Below are 19,824 nucleotides of genomic sequence, written 5' to 3'. Positions count from 1 at the left end.
GGCCAGTGAGGCCATTTCTCCCTCACAGTCACTAGATACACTAATTTCAAGCAGAAAACATTGTTATAAAGTTGCCTTACAATCACAGAAATCATAGAATGGTTTGGGTTAGAAGAGCCCTTAAAGGCCGTCTTGTTCCAACCCCCCTGCCAAGGGCAGGGACACCTCCCACCAGACGAGGTTGCTCAGGGCCCCATCCAACCTGGCTGTAAACATTGCCAGGGATGGGGCATCCACAGCTTCTCTGAGCAACCTGTTCCAGTAACCGAGTACTCCCTCTGAGTAGAGAATTTCCTCCGAATATCTAATCTAAACATATCCTCTTTCAGTTAAAAACTATTCCCCTTTGTCCTGTCACTATTTGCCTGGGTAAGAAGTCAGTCTCCCTCCTCTTCATACGCCCCCTTTAAAATACTGTAAGGCTGCAACCAACGCTCTAAAAGTGATGTGTAGAATTCTGTTAATAATTCAAATACTACATATAAATAGAAATAAACTAAGTCTGTGCCCCCTTCTCCTCTCCTTAGTCGTCTTTTCAGACCGAGCCCGAGTGCTCCCTCCGGGCATGGCCCTACCGCTCCATGGGCCGAGGGGAAGGAAGGCTGCGGGGTGCCTGTGTCCCTGGCACCACAGAACGGGTGGCCACGGGCAGCCCGGTGCCGGGACGAGGAGGAGGAGGTTTTAGGAGGAGGCGGGCCCAGCGCCCCGTGCCCGGCGCCTTCCCCCGCCGGCCGGGCGGGCCGCGCTCGGCTCCTGCCGGAGCGCCCGCGGCGGCCGGGCGGGGCGGGGCCTGGAGGGGCCGCAGCCAATGGGGCGGGGCCTGGCGGGGCGGTGCAGCCAATGGGGCGGGGCCTGGTCGGGCGGCCCAGCCAATGGGCGCGGGGGGCGCCGGCGCGAGTTTGGCGGGAGGGGGCGCTGCCGCGGGCAGATCCCGCCAGTCCCTCCGTCCGTCTGTCCGTGCAGCGGGCGGGGGTCGCGGGGTGGGGTCGACGCGGGTTCGAGACCCGGCCATGGCGGCGGCGGCCGCTCGGTGGCCCTGGGCCCTGCTGTGCCTGGCGGCGGCCCCGCTGTTGTGCCCCGCGGCGGCCGGTGAGTAGCGACCGCGGGGGAGGGAGCGGGGGGAGGCGGCTCCGCGGGTCCCTCTCTACAACATGGCGCAGGGGCGGCGTCGCCCGCGGGGATGCGGCGCCGCGGGACTCTCCTGTCTGGCCGCAGTCGGGGCGGGATGCGGGAGCCGGGGGAGAGGGGGGACGCCGCCCCGGCATCGCTGCGCCCCCCGCACCTGCCCCGTGCCCGGGAAGCGGCACTGGCGCCGTCCCGGTGCCAGTCCGGGCTGGTGCCCGCGCCGGCTCCCCGGGGAGCGAGAGCACCCGCCGGGATCCCTGCGGCCAGGACCGCAGCCGGGGAGAGGCGCTTCCATAGCTTCTGTAGCGGCCGGATCTCCGGCATCCCGCCCCGGGCATTGACCTCGCGTCTACCCCAGCGGATTCCGCGGCTCGGGGCCGGGATGTGTGCCTTAGGCTGTCACGCTGCCTGCGGGTGAATTCACAGGATTATGGCTTGAAATGGCACAAATGGGTAAAACCTGACGCCTGGGTTGCCATATTCAGTGTCAGAACAGGCTGTGTGTTCCAGGGCTTGTATTCCTTGGTTTCAGTAGAAGAGTGGTATCGAACAAGTCATTTTAAAAGGTGAAGACAAGACGTTTAATAAAGAGGATAGTGGTAAAATAGCTCGCTGCATTAAAGTTGGGATAGTAGATGCCTTGGCCATGTGCGCTCACAGCCCAGAATGCCAGTCATGTCCAGGTTTCCCAGAGGATGGAGATGCTCCGTTCCTGAATGTGTTCAAGCCAGGCTGGATGGGGCTCTAAGCAGTCTGGTCTAGTGGATGGTGCCCCTGGCCATGGCAGGGGGCTTGGAACTAGATGATCTCTAAGGTCTTTTCCACTCCAAACCACTCTGGAAATCTGTGTGTCTGTAACTTCTTGACTGGACCAAAAAAGAGTGGTGGAAAAAGAAGGCAGCACAAGGACAGATTGGAAAACATATTTAATAAATAGATCACATTGTTGGAATGGAAAATACAAAACATGTAATACTTTAAAGGAGAAGAGGGCAGTCCCTAAAGTATTTATGGGCATTTCATTGTTGTTCTGTAGTTTTGGTTTCTAGTGAGGCTTGGTTTTAGGAGAAAGGCAGTAAAAAGCTAGTGGAATGAAATATGACATACTCTGGCCCAGCTTTCCATTGATAAACCTACTAATATTGCAAGGAATTCATGCCCAAGTTCCTTCTTGATGTTTCAGTCAAAATCTATTTAGTAAGGTGTTGTGAAGTAAACTTTTTTTTGTTGTACCAGTGTGATACATTGTTCAGATGCAGCTCAGCAGAAGTCTGTAATCGTTAAATAATCCTGTGTGTGAAAGTAAAAGTTTCGAAGGACACCTCCGTCTGCTTTCTAAAACACTGGTCCAAACACAGGAAAGTGAGGATGAAAATGAGTATCAAGGCACTGTTCAATTCATTTTATATTGGCCCAGCTTAACCATGAATGAACGAAATATTTTAATGGTAGGGGGTACAAAGCACAGTAGAGTATAATGCTAAAAATGCTGCTTTAAACTTCAGTGTTTCATGACTTCCCAATGCTTCAGTTCTCTTTTTATTCCCTCTTGATGTGTTCATATCTGTGTTTGCTCTGTGACTTCCATCCAGTCAGGAAAATCCAGCCTTAATTATCCATCAATAGTGAAACAATTTACGGTTTTGTCCCAAGGTTTTTAGAACCCAGAGTTCAATGAGCAGCTATGTGAAAAGAGGTTCCTTCTCTGATTTCCTTCACCACCTGTTCCTAAATGATTCTTGCACTTTTCAGATTCTGTGACATGATTCAATTTACAAAGGCATATAGTCTCTACAAAGATTTTTGGTGGGGTTTTTGTTTACTTTTTAATATTTATTCTAAGTTTCCCCCGAGTTAATAAATTGCATTGCCTCGTAAAGGAATTTGCCATGTGCCTAACTAGTGCAGGTTAAGTAGCAGAAATGTAACTAGAGGCAGAAAGGGAGTGAGATCTCATTTTGTTGGCAGCAAGTGTTCAGGAGTAACTGTGAGACTTCTCGTAACAATCTGCATCATTTTCAGAATAAAAATTTCTCTTGTTCATTTTTGCCTTTTGGGAAGGAAAATTTCCCTTGGTCATCTGTGGGCCAGAAAATTGTCCTGATAGAGCACCAAGTGTGTACTTGTGTTCAGAAGTGATGGTTAAGTGTTTCAAATCTTCTAAATATCTGTTTCCCTCTCCTTGCTTTTCCATAGGCTTGTCTTGTTGTTACCATGCAAAGGACAATTTAATGTGCCGTGATGTCTGTGAACAGGTAAGCTTGTTTTAAATTTAACTCCATCAGAGTTGAAATTGTACCTTTAGACAACGATGTAGCAACATTAAGGTAGTAAGCTAATGGTCTTCTGTCTGGATGCTATGTGTGAATTGTGAGATGTAATGTTATCGAAATGAGAACTTAGAAGTTTTAAAACCATAGTCCTCTTTCCTTTGGTAGTAGAAAATGGGTTCTGCTGAAGTTGAGGAGAAATAGTGATACCAACCTGAGGCCACAATTTGGTCAAGAAGTGATAAGCACATTAGGAAATGAGAGGGGTGAAGGTATTTTACAGAATTTATGAATCTTGTGTATTTCCAAGTTCTGGGGAGTTTAAACTGAAGAACAAGATGCTAGTATTATTCTTTCTTCCTTCCAGTTCTTGTTTGTCCACTAAGCATCTCATTATGATATATGGCTTTGTGAATGCAGCAAAAATCTGCTTACTTACTCTATTCATAAGGCTGTTTGTTCTAAATTCAAGCTTGGAAAGTATTTTTCCATAACTTATGTTTAGATTTGTACCTGTGGTACAGTTTTGTGTGTGTAGTTACATATATTTATCTACAAAGATTTTTACATCAGTAAAGCTTACATACATGTAGATACAATTTTTATATTAAAGTTGTGTTCTTACATCATACCTGCCCTCTTTTCTTGTCTTCATTACCCACTTTGGGGCTGTTCGAGCAATAAACCTGGTTATGATTAAGTTTATATTTATCTCTGATTGTACTAATAAAACTTTCACTTTAAATTGTACTTTTCCCTCACTGATATATCTAGAGAATACAACCAAATCCTTTTTCAGCTTTCATATTGTTAGGCCAAACAAGGAAAAGTCTTACAGTCTCTTTGCATAAGACATTCTCTCAATTCCTATAAGAATTTTTGCAGCCCTTCCAGCATAAGTTTAGCTGTTTGAATACAGGTAAGCAAAACTATACATGGCATTGTAAAAAAAAGTATGGCACTCAGTCTTAAAAATTGTGTTCAAACTTGAATGTTAGAGAAAGATATCCATTCCTGTATATAAAAAAATTATTGGTGAATTTAGTAGCTGCATTTATACAGCATTTGGAATAATCTGTCCATTTCTGTCTTGTGTTTCATTGGTTTGAAGTTTCCAGCTTATCATGTGAATTCCTGTTGGCTCTTCATGAAAGGCCTCCAGCTTTTTACTGTCAAATTCCATCCCAGTTCTGCTATACTGGTTCTAATTATTGCATCATTTTCTGTGGGTTTTGTAAGATACTCTGATCTTGCCTAATCTGGATGATCTCTCTCTACTCGGATAATCAGCATATCCAGAATCTTAGTGGCGAAAGGTCTAGAGCAAGTCTGAAGCAAGACTGGTGCCCCTCAAAGTGTTCTATAAGGAGCTGGCTTAGTTACCTCGCATCAGGCTGGTGGCATCAATTTGTGAGTGATCGTTTGGTACGGTCCAACAGGCTGGCTGAAGGAGCTGTCTGCTGTTATTTTACTGATTTTCATCTTCTGAAACTTAACTATTTTGTGCAGCTGGCAGGAGGAAGAATTTTCTTGGCCTGTCTTTGGATATGCACTTACAGGTTAGATTTGGGGCCTTAGAGCAGATGAGGAGGAACGAGGTTCATTGAGGAGCCATCTCGGCCTAACCAACAGATTGTAAACAATACCACCGGGGGAAACACTCCCTTCTGCAGTGCATGGAGGCATTCATCTCCAGATGAGACTTTCTGGCTAAGTTCATTTGGTTTTCAGGGGCTCAGATCTAGGATGTTGCAGGAATCACAAGGGGGTTTTTTGGCCCTCAGACTGTTACCCATTGTCTGCTCATCTATGTAGGCACCAGCGATAGTATTGAGGGAGGCCTTGCATGGGAGCCCAGGGACTAGGGTGAAAGGCACAGGACACCCAGTGATGTTGCCCTGGATCCTGCCAGTTAAGGAAAAACGCTTACCAGTAAGGAATTCTGCTAACCAGTAAATCAGCTACTGTGAGACCTTTGAAAAAGAGAGCTTGGATTACAGATTTGTTTGTCAACTAACATGATTCAAACACCTAATTATTTTGCAATCTTAGTAAGTATTACTCCAATTTTAGCTTTGGTATTATTTGCTTTTCATGATTATTTGATTAAGCATGTCAGATACCATAGCAAGGAATAAGTGGGCCTCTCTTTCTTTAATTGACCTTTTTTTCCTAAATTTATTTCTGAGAAGTTTCACAATGATAAGTTTCCTGGCAACATTCATCTCTATACCATTCCAGAGATCTCTATCCATATCCTTCTCCAAGCATAAGAACAGTCCAAGGCAAGTAAGGTTATATTGGGAAAGAAAAATCTCAACTGGAATCAAGACTTGTAGAGAATGTCAAGGGCAACAAGATATTTTATGGCAGTAGTTAAAGGCTGAAGAAGGAAAAATGTGTTGCTGAAGGCAGCGTCAGTGATTTAGCGTCAGTAAACCGTTCCTGGCCAACCTGGTTTGATAATAAGGCTGGATTTCTGGATGAGGGCCAAGGCGTGGATGTCATTTTTGTTGACTGTAGCAAGTTTTTAAACATTAATTCCCTCAATATATCTGTATCCATTTTAGGATCATATGGGTTTGAGGAATGGACAAATAGATGAGTAAAAAACTGGTTGTAAAATCAGGCTCAGAGATAGAGGTTAGTGGGTCCTACTTTGCCTGCAGGCTAATAAGAAGTGGAATCCCAAAGGGGTCTTCCCTGGAACCTGTGCTATTTAACATCTTTGTTAATGACCTGGGCAGGGTGACTCTCATTGAGTTTTCAGGCCATATGAAGCTGAAAGGAAGTGTTGATAATCTTAATGGATGGCAGGACTGTCATCCCGAGGGACCTGGACAGGTGGAAAGAAGACAGATGGACACCACGGTCTGGTCTCATAGTCGACCCTTCTTTGAGCAGGAGGTTGAAATAAATGATCTTCTGAGATCCCTTCCAACCCAAATTATTTTATTTTCCTATGATCTCAGAAGATTTGAAATACTAATGCAGTTCTTTTTTTGCTCTCCTTTCTGTAACAAGTGCTGTTGCTTTCTTGATTTCCTTTCAATAAGTTTATCATGTTAGAATGGAACATAGTTTATCATGTTAGAGTAGAACAAATTTAGAATAGAACTGTAATGTACTTTTCCTTCTGAAATTTGTCTGTTTCAGTTATATAATTTCCAGTTTCATATCACACATTAATAGGTCTGTTTCCATTCCTCTTGTTGACCAGGTTCTTGTTTTCATTTATAAGTAAAACTTAATTAGAATGCTAAAGGACCAACGTCCTCAACAGTTGTATTCCATCCAGTCTAGCGAGCTCCTGGGTGTTCAGTTTGCCTGTGGGTACTATGCATTCTCCTGTTAGTTTTGATTGTCTCTTTAACTACTCTAGGTTTTGTTCTTCCTTGTTCCACAAAAATTCATGTTTCAGGATTTTTGTGAAGTATAATTGCTTTAGATCATGTAATATGTAGCAGAAGGTTAATTAAGTAAGTAGAGTTGTATAGTATTTTGATACGTGCGACAGAAATCCTCTAGTTCACACTGCCCTTCCACATTCAGTGGAAGTAGAAACTTTTTGATTGAAACATGTGAGGAGGAAATTCTCGTTCTCTTCTAAATAGAAAAAATTGCTTCTCTATAAAAAGTGAAACATATTTGAAGAGCTACAAATACATAAAAAGAAATCTTAAATTTGCATTGTATACATACTGTTAGGCAAAGTTGTCAAAGAGTAGATATTAGAGAAACTAAAAACAGTGAAATCAATTGAAAAAAGTATTTGATGTGCCATTACATTCTTTAAGGTGTGTTTTGTTTCTAACAGATTTTGTCTTCTAAGAGTGACTCCCGTTTGAAGCACTTACTGCAGCGAGCCCCTGAGTATTGTCCAGAATCAATGGTAAGGCTTGCTAGAAAAGCTCTTCAAATGAGGTTTGAACCTCAAAGTAGGATTTTTTTTTTTTTTTTAAATAAAGCCGTCATGAATTATGCTACTTGCAATAAGGTGGCATGTATAAGCTATGAAATGCAATGAAAATGTTATCTATGTTGTAAAAAATTGTGCTGGGTGACTGTCACTTGGGTGTTAATGGCAATGACTTAAATTAGATCATATGTTCCAGCATGTGTATGGCACGAAGCCATGAGGTCTTGGGCTAAGACAAGGTGGCCCTGATAGCTGCACCAAATTGTTCATGGCCTTATCTGAGAAACTGAAGTAATGCTTTTATTGGATGAGTAAGATTATGGTTTCCTAAAAGTTCTTTAGTCTCACTAAAGTTCTTTAGTTTCACTAAAAAAAGAATGTAATCTGCTCCCTCTTCTAGGGACAACCTAATCAGGGAATAGATAAGTATAGTCATTCAGGTTGTAAATTTTAGATTCTTATCTCGTGGCAACCTTTTGCAGTCAGAAAAGCTTGCTTTCTTCTGGTAATTTCTGTTACTTCTGAACGGGATCAATACTGTTTGCAGCAAACCTAAAACATATGCTCAGCTCAAGTGGGCAATGAGTAGGAGTAGTAAATCTGGGAATAACATTTGATAAGCAGCTTCACAAGATTGTGTTTGCTTATAGATCGTTTCCTTCTGTGTGTCAAAGTTCCTTCCGTTTTTGTTTCTGTGAGTCAATAGCACTAAGGTCTCGGAAAGTTATAGACAGCTCCTGGTGTGAGTAAAACCTGTCATGAAAACCTATCAAGGTGATGAATAGCATTTGGTTTGTTACTGGTTTTCTTTATCTTTCATCCCCTGATAAGACAAGTAGAATCTTATCTGTACAGTAGAGATCTGCTTTTTATAAAACGGGATTGGAGATTATCTGCAAGGGGGAAAATGACACAATGATTTTTGTAACTTCCAGTTACTGTCTTTATAAATGACAAGTTAGCTGTCCAGTGTGGATCTTCAATTAGTACCACTGAACTGGTAATATCTAAATATGTAAAATAGTTAACAATTCAACTCAATACTGTATTTGCTGTGTCATTGTGTGGCAATATGGGTTGCTGTATCAGTGTGATTGAAGCCCTTTTTTAATTTGTTTTCTGTGTGGTTGCGTGTGTTTAGGGTATTTTTAAGCTGATGGAAAGGAATGCCAGGGCAATAAGCTTCTCCTCAGGTCTTGGTCATAGACAAATCTTACTCTTTGTCTAAGTTGCTGTTTAGTTCTGTAAACACTGATGGAGAGAGTTGACTAGCTTGTGTATTCCAGATACCTGCATTAGGTTCTGCATCTGCAAAAATGCTGCTATTGATTCTGTAGTCTGTGCATAGCAGGCTTCTCATCGAAGGAAATGGTACTCAGCTTCTCTCATAGCACTTCTTTAAAAGATGTTTAAACATAAGAATTCTTCCAATCAGATGTTTAAAACCCAGTGAAAAAATACTGAAATTGCTGGTTTGAGTCTGCCAAAACTCTCTTATTCTGTAAACTTGCTTTTGCTTAATTGCATTTTTACTTTTCAGAGAGAAGTGTGGAGTTGTATAAATTCTTCTTTGCCAGGTAAGAAATACCAGTTGGCCGTTGAATCATGTTGCGTTTTCACCCTGTGTGTGTTTTGATGTTCTGTCTACCACCTGCACCTATAGATTTCATGATAATTTAACTTCCATTATGTATCTAATATCTGTATGTGGTGTCTAGTTTCCTCTAGTATATAATGAGTTACCTGTGTATTTTATTAATACGTTTCCTAGTTAGAAAATATTTAATATGTTTGTATAATTAAATGTCTTTCCGTGACAAATTGAGGAAATATCAGCAAACTGTTGATTCCAGTGCTTGTAAACAGACTTTCTGTCTTAATGGTTACATAAAACTGGCAAAATATATTATCATTTGGAGTTGCAGTGTTTCTGTCTCCTCTAAAACCTGATAAATTTTTAGCTGATAACAATACCTAATCTTCCTTGAAGTTCAGTAGTTAGATGAGTGGCAATGCTTTTACTGCAAGTGAGAAATACATATTTTATTTTGGATATTAGGTCTGTATAAGTGTGTGGAAAAGCGCTCAAAATCTTTGTTAATGAACCACTCCCAAATTGTCTTCCTCTGCTTTTCTTGTACCTGCACAAAGTTGGTCACCTTCCATCTGTAGTGGTTTTGATTCCAAATATTCATTATTTACTTATTTTCCTTTTGTGATATAAGAATTAGGAGAAAAGCAAAGCAGGCACAAACCTTAAACAGTTGCAGTACAATGAAAGAGCTTTATTACTAACAGAATTAAAAGTAAAGAGAAAACAACAAAACAAAATTAAATTCCCCCCCCCCCCCCCTTTCCAGCACTTCTCTCCTTTTACCCAGCTCACACAAGGATAACAGAACATGGGATGTTAGTCAGTGTTGCAGTTCTTGAAAAGTCTCTCTCTTATGCTTAAGGAAAAAAGGGTTTTCCTTCAGTTGCACGTGGTTCCCAAACTGCCACCAATAGCAGACCCGCCCGGAAACAAACAGTCTGCTGTGTGTAGAACATCTCTCTCTCATGAAGAATTTCACAGTTCTTTCATACTACAAAACATGGGCCATCACATGGGGTTATTCATCTTTTTAAGGATAAGTTATTTTGGCCTGCACACGAAGGCTTTTCTTCGCCGCAAGTCTCTAACAGCCTCTTACTACTTCTATATAGCGTGGCATAGGCACTCTTCACAATCTTCACAGGCCACATGAGGATTCTCCATCCCCCCATGTTCTTCAAATGGATTAAAGAGACAAACAGTTTGTGGTATTACAGTTTCTTACCACAGCATGCAAGAAGGTTTTTTAAGCTACGCGCCAGAATTGCGGCACCACCCTCTTTTCTCCCGTCGCCATGCTCAGCTCCGTCCCACGTGACTCACTTCTCTTTCTCTCTGACTCTGACGCCGCCATGTTGAAGGGTGTTCTTGTTCAGGCTTTACGGTGGAGAAAGCCTCGCTCCCTTTGTGCTGCTGGCTGCATGGTGTCCTCTTCAGTTCAGCACGAAGTGTGCTGGCTGCAGACAGGAGGCTCTGCCAGCTCCCGTTGGCTCTGCCGGCTCCGCATGGAGAGGAGAGGGACCCGCCTGTCCCCAGGAGCCGCGCTGGATGGGTTTAGCTGTGAGCAGTCCATGGCTGGTTTGAGCTGTGTGACAGTCCACGGCTGGTTTTAGCTGCCTGCGGCTCTGGGATAGTCCCTCCCCAAGCGACCCAGGGTCCGTGCCACAGTGTTGGGAAAGGGGGAAAGGGGCAGTGGCCCCGGCCCGGCCCGGTGGGGCCGGGAGGCTTGGAGCTCCCCCCCCCACCTTCCAGCAGGCGAGCTCCGACAAAAAGGGCCAGTCCCGCCTTTCCGTGCGGTTTAAATATGTAAATTGTGAGAAGCGTAATTGGTCTTAAAGACTGTCCATCAACTCAGGGTCAACCCAACACACCATCCTTCTTGCATCTGAAGTTATATTGCTATATATATCGTATTCTTTCTTGGTGTGAACCAGTTTTAAAATTGCATTCCTGGTAGGATTTTGTAAATTCATTGTAAATTAATAGGACAGCATTATAGGAGAAGCTCTTATCCCTTTTCTGGTGAATTGATACAGCTGGGTGCATCTGGGAGGTGCCTGTACAGCAGCGCTCACAGCACAGGGAGCAGACAGAAGGAGCTGGAAACCTGTGTGCAGTTACAGGGCTTCCGTCCTATTGGAGTCACAGAGACACAGCAGGAGTGCTGTGGGGAACAGGTACAGGAAGAACAGGCCAGGAAGGGGAGGAGCAGGTGTTGCCCTTTATGTGAGAATGTTAACTGGATTGCATGGAGCTCTGCCTGGAATGGATGATGGGCCAGGTGAGAACAGCCTGTGGGCATTGGAGTGCGTTGTACATAGAACCCAACATGGCTGATGATGTGGGTGTCTGCTGCACACTGCCTCATCAGGCTGAAGTAGTAAATGAGGCCTTCTTTGTACAGCTGGAAGAATTCTTGTGTTCACAGGCCTGGTGTTTGTGGGCAGCTTTAATCACCCTTTTGAAGAGAAAACACACAAGGGCACAGGCAATCTGCTTAGAAGAATCCCATGGGTTATGGCCCTGGAGAAAAGAAGGGTCCAAGAGAGCTGCTTGACTTTCAAGGATCAGCTTATCCAAGCTCCACTTAATGCATGGTGGGGTTAGAAAAGCCAGAGCCTCTCAAGAATTGATCCGGGTGAATTACATGATGGGCAGCCAAAAAGCTTCTTGAACTGCATCAGCAGAAAAGGAAGACTGGAGAAAATGAGAGCCTGCTGCTGAATGGGGCAAGAAACCTGGTGACAAGTGACATTAAATAGCCCATGGTCTTCTTTGCCTCAGTCTTTACTGATAAGATGAGCCTGCAGGAATGCCAGGCCTCTGAGGTCAGTCATAAAGTCCAGAGCGAGGAAAACTTGCCCCTGATGGAGGAGGATAGGGCTAGGTATTGAGAGGGGATGCTGGGGACTGTGATGAAGAAAGGAAGAAAGCAAGTTCACTCCTTCCTGTAGAAAGGGCAAGGAGGACCTGAGGAGCTATAGGCTTGGACAGTTTCACCTCAGACCCTGGGGAAGTAATGGAGCAAATCTTCCTGCAAACAACTTCCAGACACATCAAGAACAAGAAGCTGATAGTTTATAATCAGCATGGATATATGAAGGGGAAACTGTGCTGAACCAACCTGATAGCCCTCTGATGAGGTGACTGCCTTTTTAGATGAGGAGAAAGCAGTGCATGTTGTCTCTGTTTCAATAAGGATTTTATCACTATTTTTTATAACTTCCTTATAGACAAACTGGTGAAGTGTGAGCTGGATAAGAGAGCAGTGGAGGTGAAGTGAAAACTGGCCAAACTGCCATGCCCAAAGGCTTGATCAGTGTCACAGAGTGCAGCTGTAGGCCAGTATCCCAAGGGTTGATGCTGGATCTAGTCCTATTTAATTAACATCTTGGTTAATGATGGGGCAGAGTTCACTCTCAGCTTATTCACCAGTGATGCAAAAGTGAAAGGAGAGGTTGCTAGACCAGATGGTTGTGCTACCATTCACAGGGATATTGATTAACCAAAGCAACAGGCAGACAGGAACCTCATGAAATTCCCGAAAAGGAAATGAAAAGTCCTGCACCTGGCACAGGCCCCATGCTCCACAGCATACAGGAGGCTGGCCAGCTGGAAAGCAGCTTGGTAGAAAGGTACCTGGGAATCCTGGTGACCAGCAAGTGGAACATGATCCAGCAGTGTGCCTTTGGAACAAAGAGGACTAGACTGCATTAGCAACAATGTTGCCAGCAGATCAAGGGAGCTGATCCTTCCCCTCTAGTCAGCATTGTTGAGACCACATCAGGCATACTGTGTCCAGTTCTGAGCATTTTGGGACAAGAACACTATGAGCACACTGGAGCAAGTTCAGCAAAGAGCCGTTGTAAGGTGATTAAGGAGCTGGAACATATGTGGGAGCAAGCTGAGAGCCTGTGTTAGGCAACTAGATGATTTGTTATAGCTCAGGAATCTGTATTGTACAGATGAATTTGATGAATTATCGTAAGTATGGGCTCCAGTCAATTAATTGTGCACTAAAGGTGTGTTTTCATCTAGAAATGCACACATCTTAACTACCTTGATGACAAAATTAATTTAAAAGTTGCTGTATTAAGATTGAAGTTCAATGTTTCTTGAGAGTGTGCAATCAGTTTATTCATGAGCTTGTCTGCTGGTTGGATATAACCTGGAGAGAGGGCCACTTGCCAAGAAAATATTAGTGACAGCTGAAAATAATCAGCCTTCTTAATTTGGTGTGTATTTGTCGCTTGCTTCATTCTTTTATCACCATTTAGTTTAGTTCCAGTATGTCTGAAACCACAGGCCCTGTATTGCACAACATATGGATGCCTGATTACTCAGTGGTGACTGCTCAGGGGTGACACTGCCCCTAAAGCTGTCCAGCTGTATTTGTCATGTGCTTCTCCTGGATACAGCTAGTTATTGCAGCAGAGATTTCTGGAAATCTTTTTTTCATATTGCACATGGTGTTTCTTTGATGTTTTTTAGATTGCTTATGCCTTAGGTTATCAATCCTACTAATAAATGTTCTATCAAACATAACTGTTCTGATTGAAAGGAATCTCCACATAGGAATTAATGCAGAAACGACTGACGTGTTATTTAATGCCTAGAACAGAGTATAGTGAGTGGTGGACTTGACAGTTAACTGTACATATGTAGTCAAACCTAAATTCCAGATTTTTGAACAGTGATTGCAAGCTATTGGTATGTGCACAACAGTGATCTCTTTGACACTGTCAAAAAGATGCTCAGCTTCTGAAAAACTAGTTCTGCAGCCCAATTGTGGAAGTGAAAGGTGAGCTGTACTTGCAGTTGTTTGTGACCTTCACAGCTGCTTCGAACTAGTGTGAGTTGGAAAGCTGAGCCAATACTCTGAATAGGTGTCAAGAGGATTTTGAGAGTCTCCAGAAAGACCTATGGATCACTGGCCTGCAGTGCCTGCAGAGAACCTGGACATTCAGATGGTCAAACTGACAGAATACAGGCCACAACCAGAAGCTGTCCTGTACCTTTGTCCCTCTGCTCCCTCCACCTGCTGGGCAATGCTGCTACCTTACTTGTGTCAAGCATTAAGGTTTTAATTTGTGTTTTAATAACTGTTAGGCTTATTTTAATTTCCATGGGGAATGTGTTAATTTAGTGGAGATTTTGCTTCTCTTGTATAAATTTGCCATTAGTGCGTTTTCTTAATTCGCCCATTGGAATGTCATGAAAGACAGATGCTGGCAAGACTTTCTATGCCACCTGTGTTTGTAAAGCCTACAAAGTGTATTTTAAAGGCAATTTTCTTCATTATAAATACCAATTTGCCATTGTTTTCCATTGATTGCAATTATTTTTTATTACTTTTTTCCAAGTGTTTTCTTAGCATCTAAATTTAAGGTCACTGGTCTTGCACCTAGCTCTTCCATTTCCCTTTTTTAAGGCTGAACATCCCATGTAGCTCTTCTAAATAGGCATTTCCACTAGGTTTAAGAGCATTTTTAAAAATTAAGTTGTTCATTCTCTTGCTTTCTACTTTTTTATTTCTACATAAAGAATATAATTTGTGTATGTAACTAAAGTACTGCTTTATTTTTCAAATATCATAACAAAAATGAGTGATTCATTTGAGTTAAATAATTCTACCTCCTGTCCTAAGAAAAAGAATGTAGCAAGTTTGTCACAGCTGGTGGGCAGCTGCATAGATCAAACCTTCCCTTTATTTCTGTCTTTAAAGTTACATGAGAAATAGATACAGGAATGTGTTATTTTATTTCTGATGTCTTGAAAATCTGTATTAATTATTGATAAAAGGGTGAAACAACTTATGGCAGCAATTTGCTTCTTACTATATTTCTATGTAACTTTATGGTAAGAGATGACGATAATGCAAATAGTGAAGTAAGTGGATTAAGAGAGACAGGGAGATAGGAAACTTTTATTGGAGATGGTTCTGGCTATGAAACTATGCTACTGGGGAGATAAATGACAGAGGAAGGGTCGTGAATTAACCCCAGTAGGCAGCTAATTACCACACAGTGCTCATTCTTCCATCAGTGAGAGAGAGGGGAGAATCAGAGGGCAACAGTGAGAAAACCCATGGTTGGGATAGACAGTTTATAATCTAAAAATAGAAGGAAAGTCAAAGAAAGGAAGAAAAAAAACCCGAGAAAAACAAGTGACGCAGAAGAAAATAATTGCTCACCACCAACCGACTGATTACCAGCCAGTCCCCAGGCAGTGGCAGCCCCTGTCAATATCAACCCCCCCAGCTTTTATGGCTGAGCATGGTGCCATGCGGTATGGAATGTCACCTGGAGTCAGCTGTCCTGGCAGTGTCCCCTCCTGACCTCTTGTGCATGCCAGCCTACTTGTGAGTCCCTATGGAAAACAGAAAAGGCCTTGATGCTGCCTGTGTTAGCAGTAACTAAAACCATCCCTGTGTTATCAACACGGTTTTAATCAGAAGTCCAAAACATCTCCCCATGCCAGCTCAGTTGAAGAAGTTTAACTCCATCCTGACCAAAACCACCACAGGAAGTTTGGAGAAACAATAAGGAACATTTTCTGCATTGACAAAGTTGGTAGAAAAATGTGCTATTGAAGCAAACAACAGGATGTTATCTGTAAGAGATGATGTTCTCAGTTTTAATGGGACTGTTTTCCTGGTGTTTTTTGTTAGTTTATATTTCAGATTAGATAGATTATCAAAATCTAATACTTCCATTGAACATAAAATAGTTTGCATAAAGCATCTTTAACCTCAATGTATGGAAGGTACTTCATTAATTGCTAGTTTCAGCATTTATGAAAGCAGAGGCTATTTCTTCTTTTGCTTAAAGTTGGTTTGGAATTGCAATAAAAATGCAATCTATACATAGGCTTCTTGAATGAGAACAGGATTATCAAATTTGAAAAGTAGAGGGAAGGGAAAATGGTGGCATAGTTTCTCTTTCTACTCTAATAAGTCTGTCATCTTGTTTCCAAAGGAGTTTTGAAGAAGTCTGATGGGTGGGTTGGTTTAGGCTGCTGTGAGCTGGCTATTGCTGTGGAGTGTCGGCAAGCGTGTAAGCAGGTAAGGCTTTCACCTTACTGACTGAATCCAGACTGATTCTGCAGGTCTCAATGGTTATCCTAAACTTAACTTTGACTTTTTTGTCACAGTCTCTACATAAAAGTTGTTACTTTAAAATAATGTTGAGTGGAAGGCAACGTATGGCTGATCCTAAGCTCTCTTTTTTTTGCAGTGTCATGTTTAGCGATACAGCATTGAAGTTACAGCCCCAAACAGATTTTTGTGCCTCTTCAAAGCAGTTTTTGTTCATCAAGAAAGGGGGGGGGGTTTGTTTTAATAGAAGCATTGTTTTTGTTAAGTAACAGTTGCAAGCATAATACATAAATTTAGCAATGACCTATTTATTAAAAATCTGTGAAGCATTTTGTGATTTCTTTTTTCCTCTAAATATGTTTGTGGCTTTAAAAACACCTTCAAAATCTAAGAGCATATTTGTAGTTATCATCATCCTTGTAATTCATTTGTGGAGCACAGATGTACTTAATATTCATACTTGTGAATGTTACCTCTGTAGTCTTAATCTTTGCCTACTGCAAACTGCTGTCATAAAAAACCCCCTACTTTAACCCAAAAGCGCAGAGTTTAAACTATGTGGCGAGAGATGAGCAGTGAGTACACAGAGTAGTGTGGGAGAGAGATGAGGAGTGAGTAAACAAACTGGGTACTTTTGATCTTCTGAAAAGAAGATGGATGTTTATTCTCAAATGCATTTTTTAGCCGTGTTTTCAAATTTGTCGTAATGCTTAAGTGTCTTCCAGAACTGATAAAGACATTTCTCTTCATTACAGTCTTATTAAGTTCTATTAATTTAATCCTATGACTGTTACATCATTTCTCATTATTTTCCAAATCAGATGTTGTATTGTTTGATTGCAGACTCTGTTGTTTCAGAATATTGGCTGTATTTTGTACTTTAGCAGACTCTGGTTAAAACATTGCCTATTTTTTTTCATTTATACTCAAATATAAATACTTGCCAAATATTAGGGATAATGGGAAATATATGGATTTTAATTTTGATTCTTGAAACTTGAGGGGATTTTGGAGTCATTTTGAAGGCAGTGATACAATAGGTCCAAGGTCAGACTTTACCCAGGTGTTTTAAATTACTGGAGGGGGCAGTAACATGTTAGTAGTTATTACAGTTTTGAATGTCTGCCATATGAAAAAGGAGCACGAGATTTTGTATAGAACAAAGTGATCTGCAGTTTGAGGGGAGAATTTCTGCTACTCAGTTTGACAATAGGAACCATAGAGCTGAACATAGAAAAGGGAGGAGAATGGAAAGCGACACTCAAGTGTTAATTAGGATGCAAAAAATGGGGAGATCTTTATGCTCAAGCTCTTCCATTTGTTAAATGCTTTCTGTGTTCTGCTCTATCTGGCAAACCTTTCACAAAACCAAAGTTGCTTAGTGTGCTTCCACTATCAACTAACTTGGTGCAGAAATATGAGGGTTTGGGTTTTCATTAAATGTTATATTAATAGTCATGGCTTCTCCTTTTTTTTCTTAGAGCTTTACATAGATTCTTTAGGTTCTTAAAAGAACATTTTAATAGATCATGAATCCATGGTTATTGCAGTTAATTTAAAAGTAGAACTGTCTTTATTTTGCAACATGATTTTATTATTTTCTACTACAAATGGAGAAATTTGTCTGTCTTTCAGGCCTCTGCAAAAAATGATGTTTTAAAGGTCTGCAGGAAGGAATACGAGGTATGTTTTTATGTGTCTGAGTATATCTGAAAAAAAAATCAACTGTTCTCTAAGTTCTGTAAGAAGTATCCTGTAGAAGAGGGAAAGTCCAGTCTTTTTGTAGTTGTATTTCTGAATGTGCTCATTTTCATCCAAATGTAAATTATCTCTCTACAGTTTTTATAAAAGTATAATCACTTTCTGTAAAAAAGTTTTGGATTTTTTAGACCTGCATATACCTTAATTTAAATGAAAAGTTTGCAACTTTCAAAATGGAGACATGGATTCCCAAAAAGTTTATTTCATAGGAGTTTTGATCAAAGTCAGCATTCATTGTGATCATTCAATCTGTCAGAAACCTTTCAGCTTGGACAGTGAGTGAGTCAGCTTAAAAGTGACCTAAAGAAATAAACTCAGGAAAGAATAGCCTTTTAAGTATCCTATCTGAATATAAATAATTTCAAATGTATAATTTTTTGTAACATCAGTGAAACTGTTGATGCTTGCAGTTATTTTTACTGTTCTCCTCATAAAATTAATCATCAGGATATCTTCAGAAATCTGCCTTTACCTATGTTCTTTTTAACACAGCATGTAGAAATGCTACTCTGCAAGGACTGCTTTTGTTTTGATCTTTGTCTTAATTAAAAGCCAGATTCCTCCTGCCCCCTTTCATCTCATTTCCTTCTGCCCTGAGTTAGGTAGTCCTGCATCAGTTCTGCTCATAATCAACAGTTCGGGATATCAGACAATTTTCTGTTCTTTGATTTGGGCAGAAGTGGAGTAGCTTTCCTTTTTTTTCCAGGAAGCATTAAATTACGTTTCCCCCCCCCCCGCCCGCCTTTGGTCCTTTTATCTAAACAGTCTACAGAGTATATTCCTAGACTCTTCACTGTGGAAGTTGGTGTAGGTTGAAGTTGCTGTAGCTTGTTCTCTTAAAAATGCATTTTCATTTTAAGTAGTTCTGTCTCCTTTCATGCTATAATATGCTATACTGTCAACATCTGCAAGCTTCTCCTCTATTATGCTGGTCTGTTTCCTTCTTTTTTTCTGGATTTCTGCTTTGCTGTAGGAGGTTGGCCAGTATGGGTTGAAGGAGAACGGGAGAGGAAAGGTAAGAGAATAAAGAATGACTTCAAAATGGTCATAGTCATCTTACTTATTTTTCCAGTTTTTATCTGTAATTATGAAAACTGGGCCTCTCACTCTTAATCAAGAGTGATCTTGCTGTTATTGTACAGAAAACCTTAATGCTTTCTGTCTGTGCAAGACTAAAAGAGAAGGAGAGGGAGAAAAATCATGGGAGAAGGAATCAATCTTCTGGTTAGGGAAGAAGGAAATAACTTTTTTTAATGAGGACTAGGTACAGTAGATACTAATAGTGTGTTAGGGACAGAAATTAAGTATCTGATGTGCTAGACCTTCAGATATTGTAGAATTTCGTATGACAATGTTTTTTCATAGGTATCCAGGCTTACGGGTGCTTATGAAAAATAGTAATTACAATGGTCTTGAGAGAATCATTAGTTGTATAAAATGCAAGGAAATTTATGCCTAAGATTGAAGATTCCAAATAATACTTTTGGAGGGAACCTGCAGTTTCCCACACCCAATCACTATTTTTCATTAAAAAAAAAAAAGGGGTGGGGGGGAGGTTCTTGCTGCTTTGGTGTATGAGTCCTGCTCCCTGTGTAGTCTGTGAGTAGCTTCTGTGTCCTGTACTGTACTTTGCTTTCGGTGGAGTTGGCCGGGGAAATGATGCCTTTTCCTGGTCTTAAAATCAGGAGTCCAACACGGTTAGAAGGGAAAACATACCTTGGTATTTATTTTAAGGATCCTTAGGTGCACTACATCCAGGTCGAATGCACTGAAATGCACACCACAATGCACACCCCCAAAAGATCTGGTATAACATTCTATAGCCTTACTAATTAGCATATCTATCAAAGATTCCCCAATGAGAGGCTCAAGTGAGCCCCCCCTCCCCAAGGAACCTTCCCCTGGATGGTTCTATCTTAGTTTACAGAATGTGTTCTGGAGAGGACCTTGGGGTCTGGGGCACACTAACCTCTGCCTACGAAGCTTCTAAAATGTTTTGTCTTCTAACTGAACAAACAAGTCCAAGAATGTAGGCAAAAAGCACTAAGAATACAGAAGT

General features: G+C 41.5%; 1 protein-coding gene across 1 annotated transcript in view; it reads left to right on the top strand.

The window, feature by feature from the left end:
* Nucleotides 1-929: 929 nt before the first annotated feature.
* RECK (reversion inducing cysteine rich protein with kazal motifs) overlaps nucleotides 930-19,824 on the top strand; it is a 47,323-nt gene continuing 28,428 nt past the window's right edge. The window contains exons 1-6 of the mRNA XM_032102158.1: nucleotides 930-1,089; nucleotides 3,322-3,380; nucleotides 7,213-7,287; nucleotides 8,855-8,891; nucleotides 15,886-15,971; nucleotides 17,640-17,687. Coding sequence (XP_031958049.1) covers nucleotides 1,011-1,089; nucleotides 3,322-3,380; nucleotides 7,213-7,287; nucleotides 8,855-8,891; nucleotides 15,886-15,971; nucleotides 17,640-17,687 — 384 coding nt within the window. The 5' untranslated portion in view covers nucleotides 930-1,010. The remainder of the gene's footprint in view (nucleotides 1,090-3,321; nucleotides 3,381-7,212; nucleotides 7,288-8,854; nucleotides 8,892-15,885; nucleotides 15,972-17,639; nucleotides 17,688-19,824) is intronic.

The sequence above is a fragment of the Corvus moneduloides genome, chromosome 1, assembly GCF_009650955.1.
Source record: "Corvus moneduloides isolate bCorMon1 chromosome 1, bCorMon1.pri, whole genome shotgun sequence".
NCBI lineage: Eukaryota > Metazoa > Chordata > Aves > Passeriformes > Corvidae > Corvus > Corvus moneduloides.
This window is presented reverse-complemented; position numbering and strand designations above follow the sequence as displayed.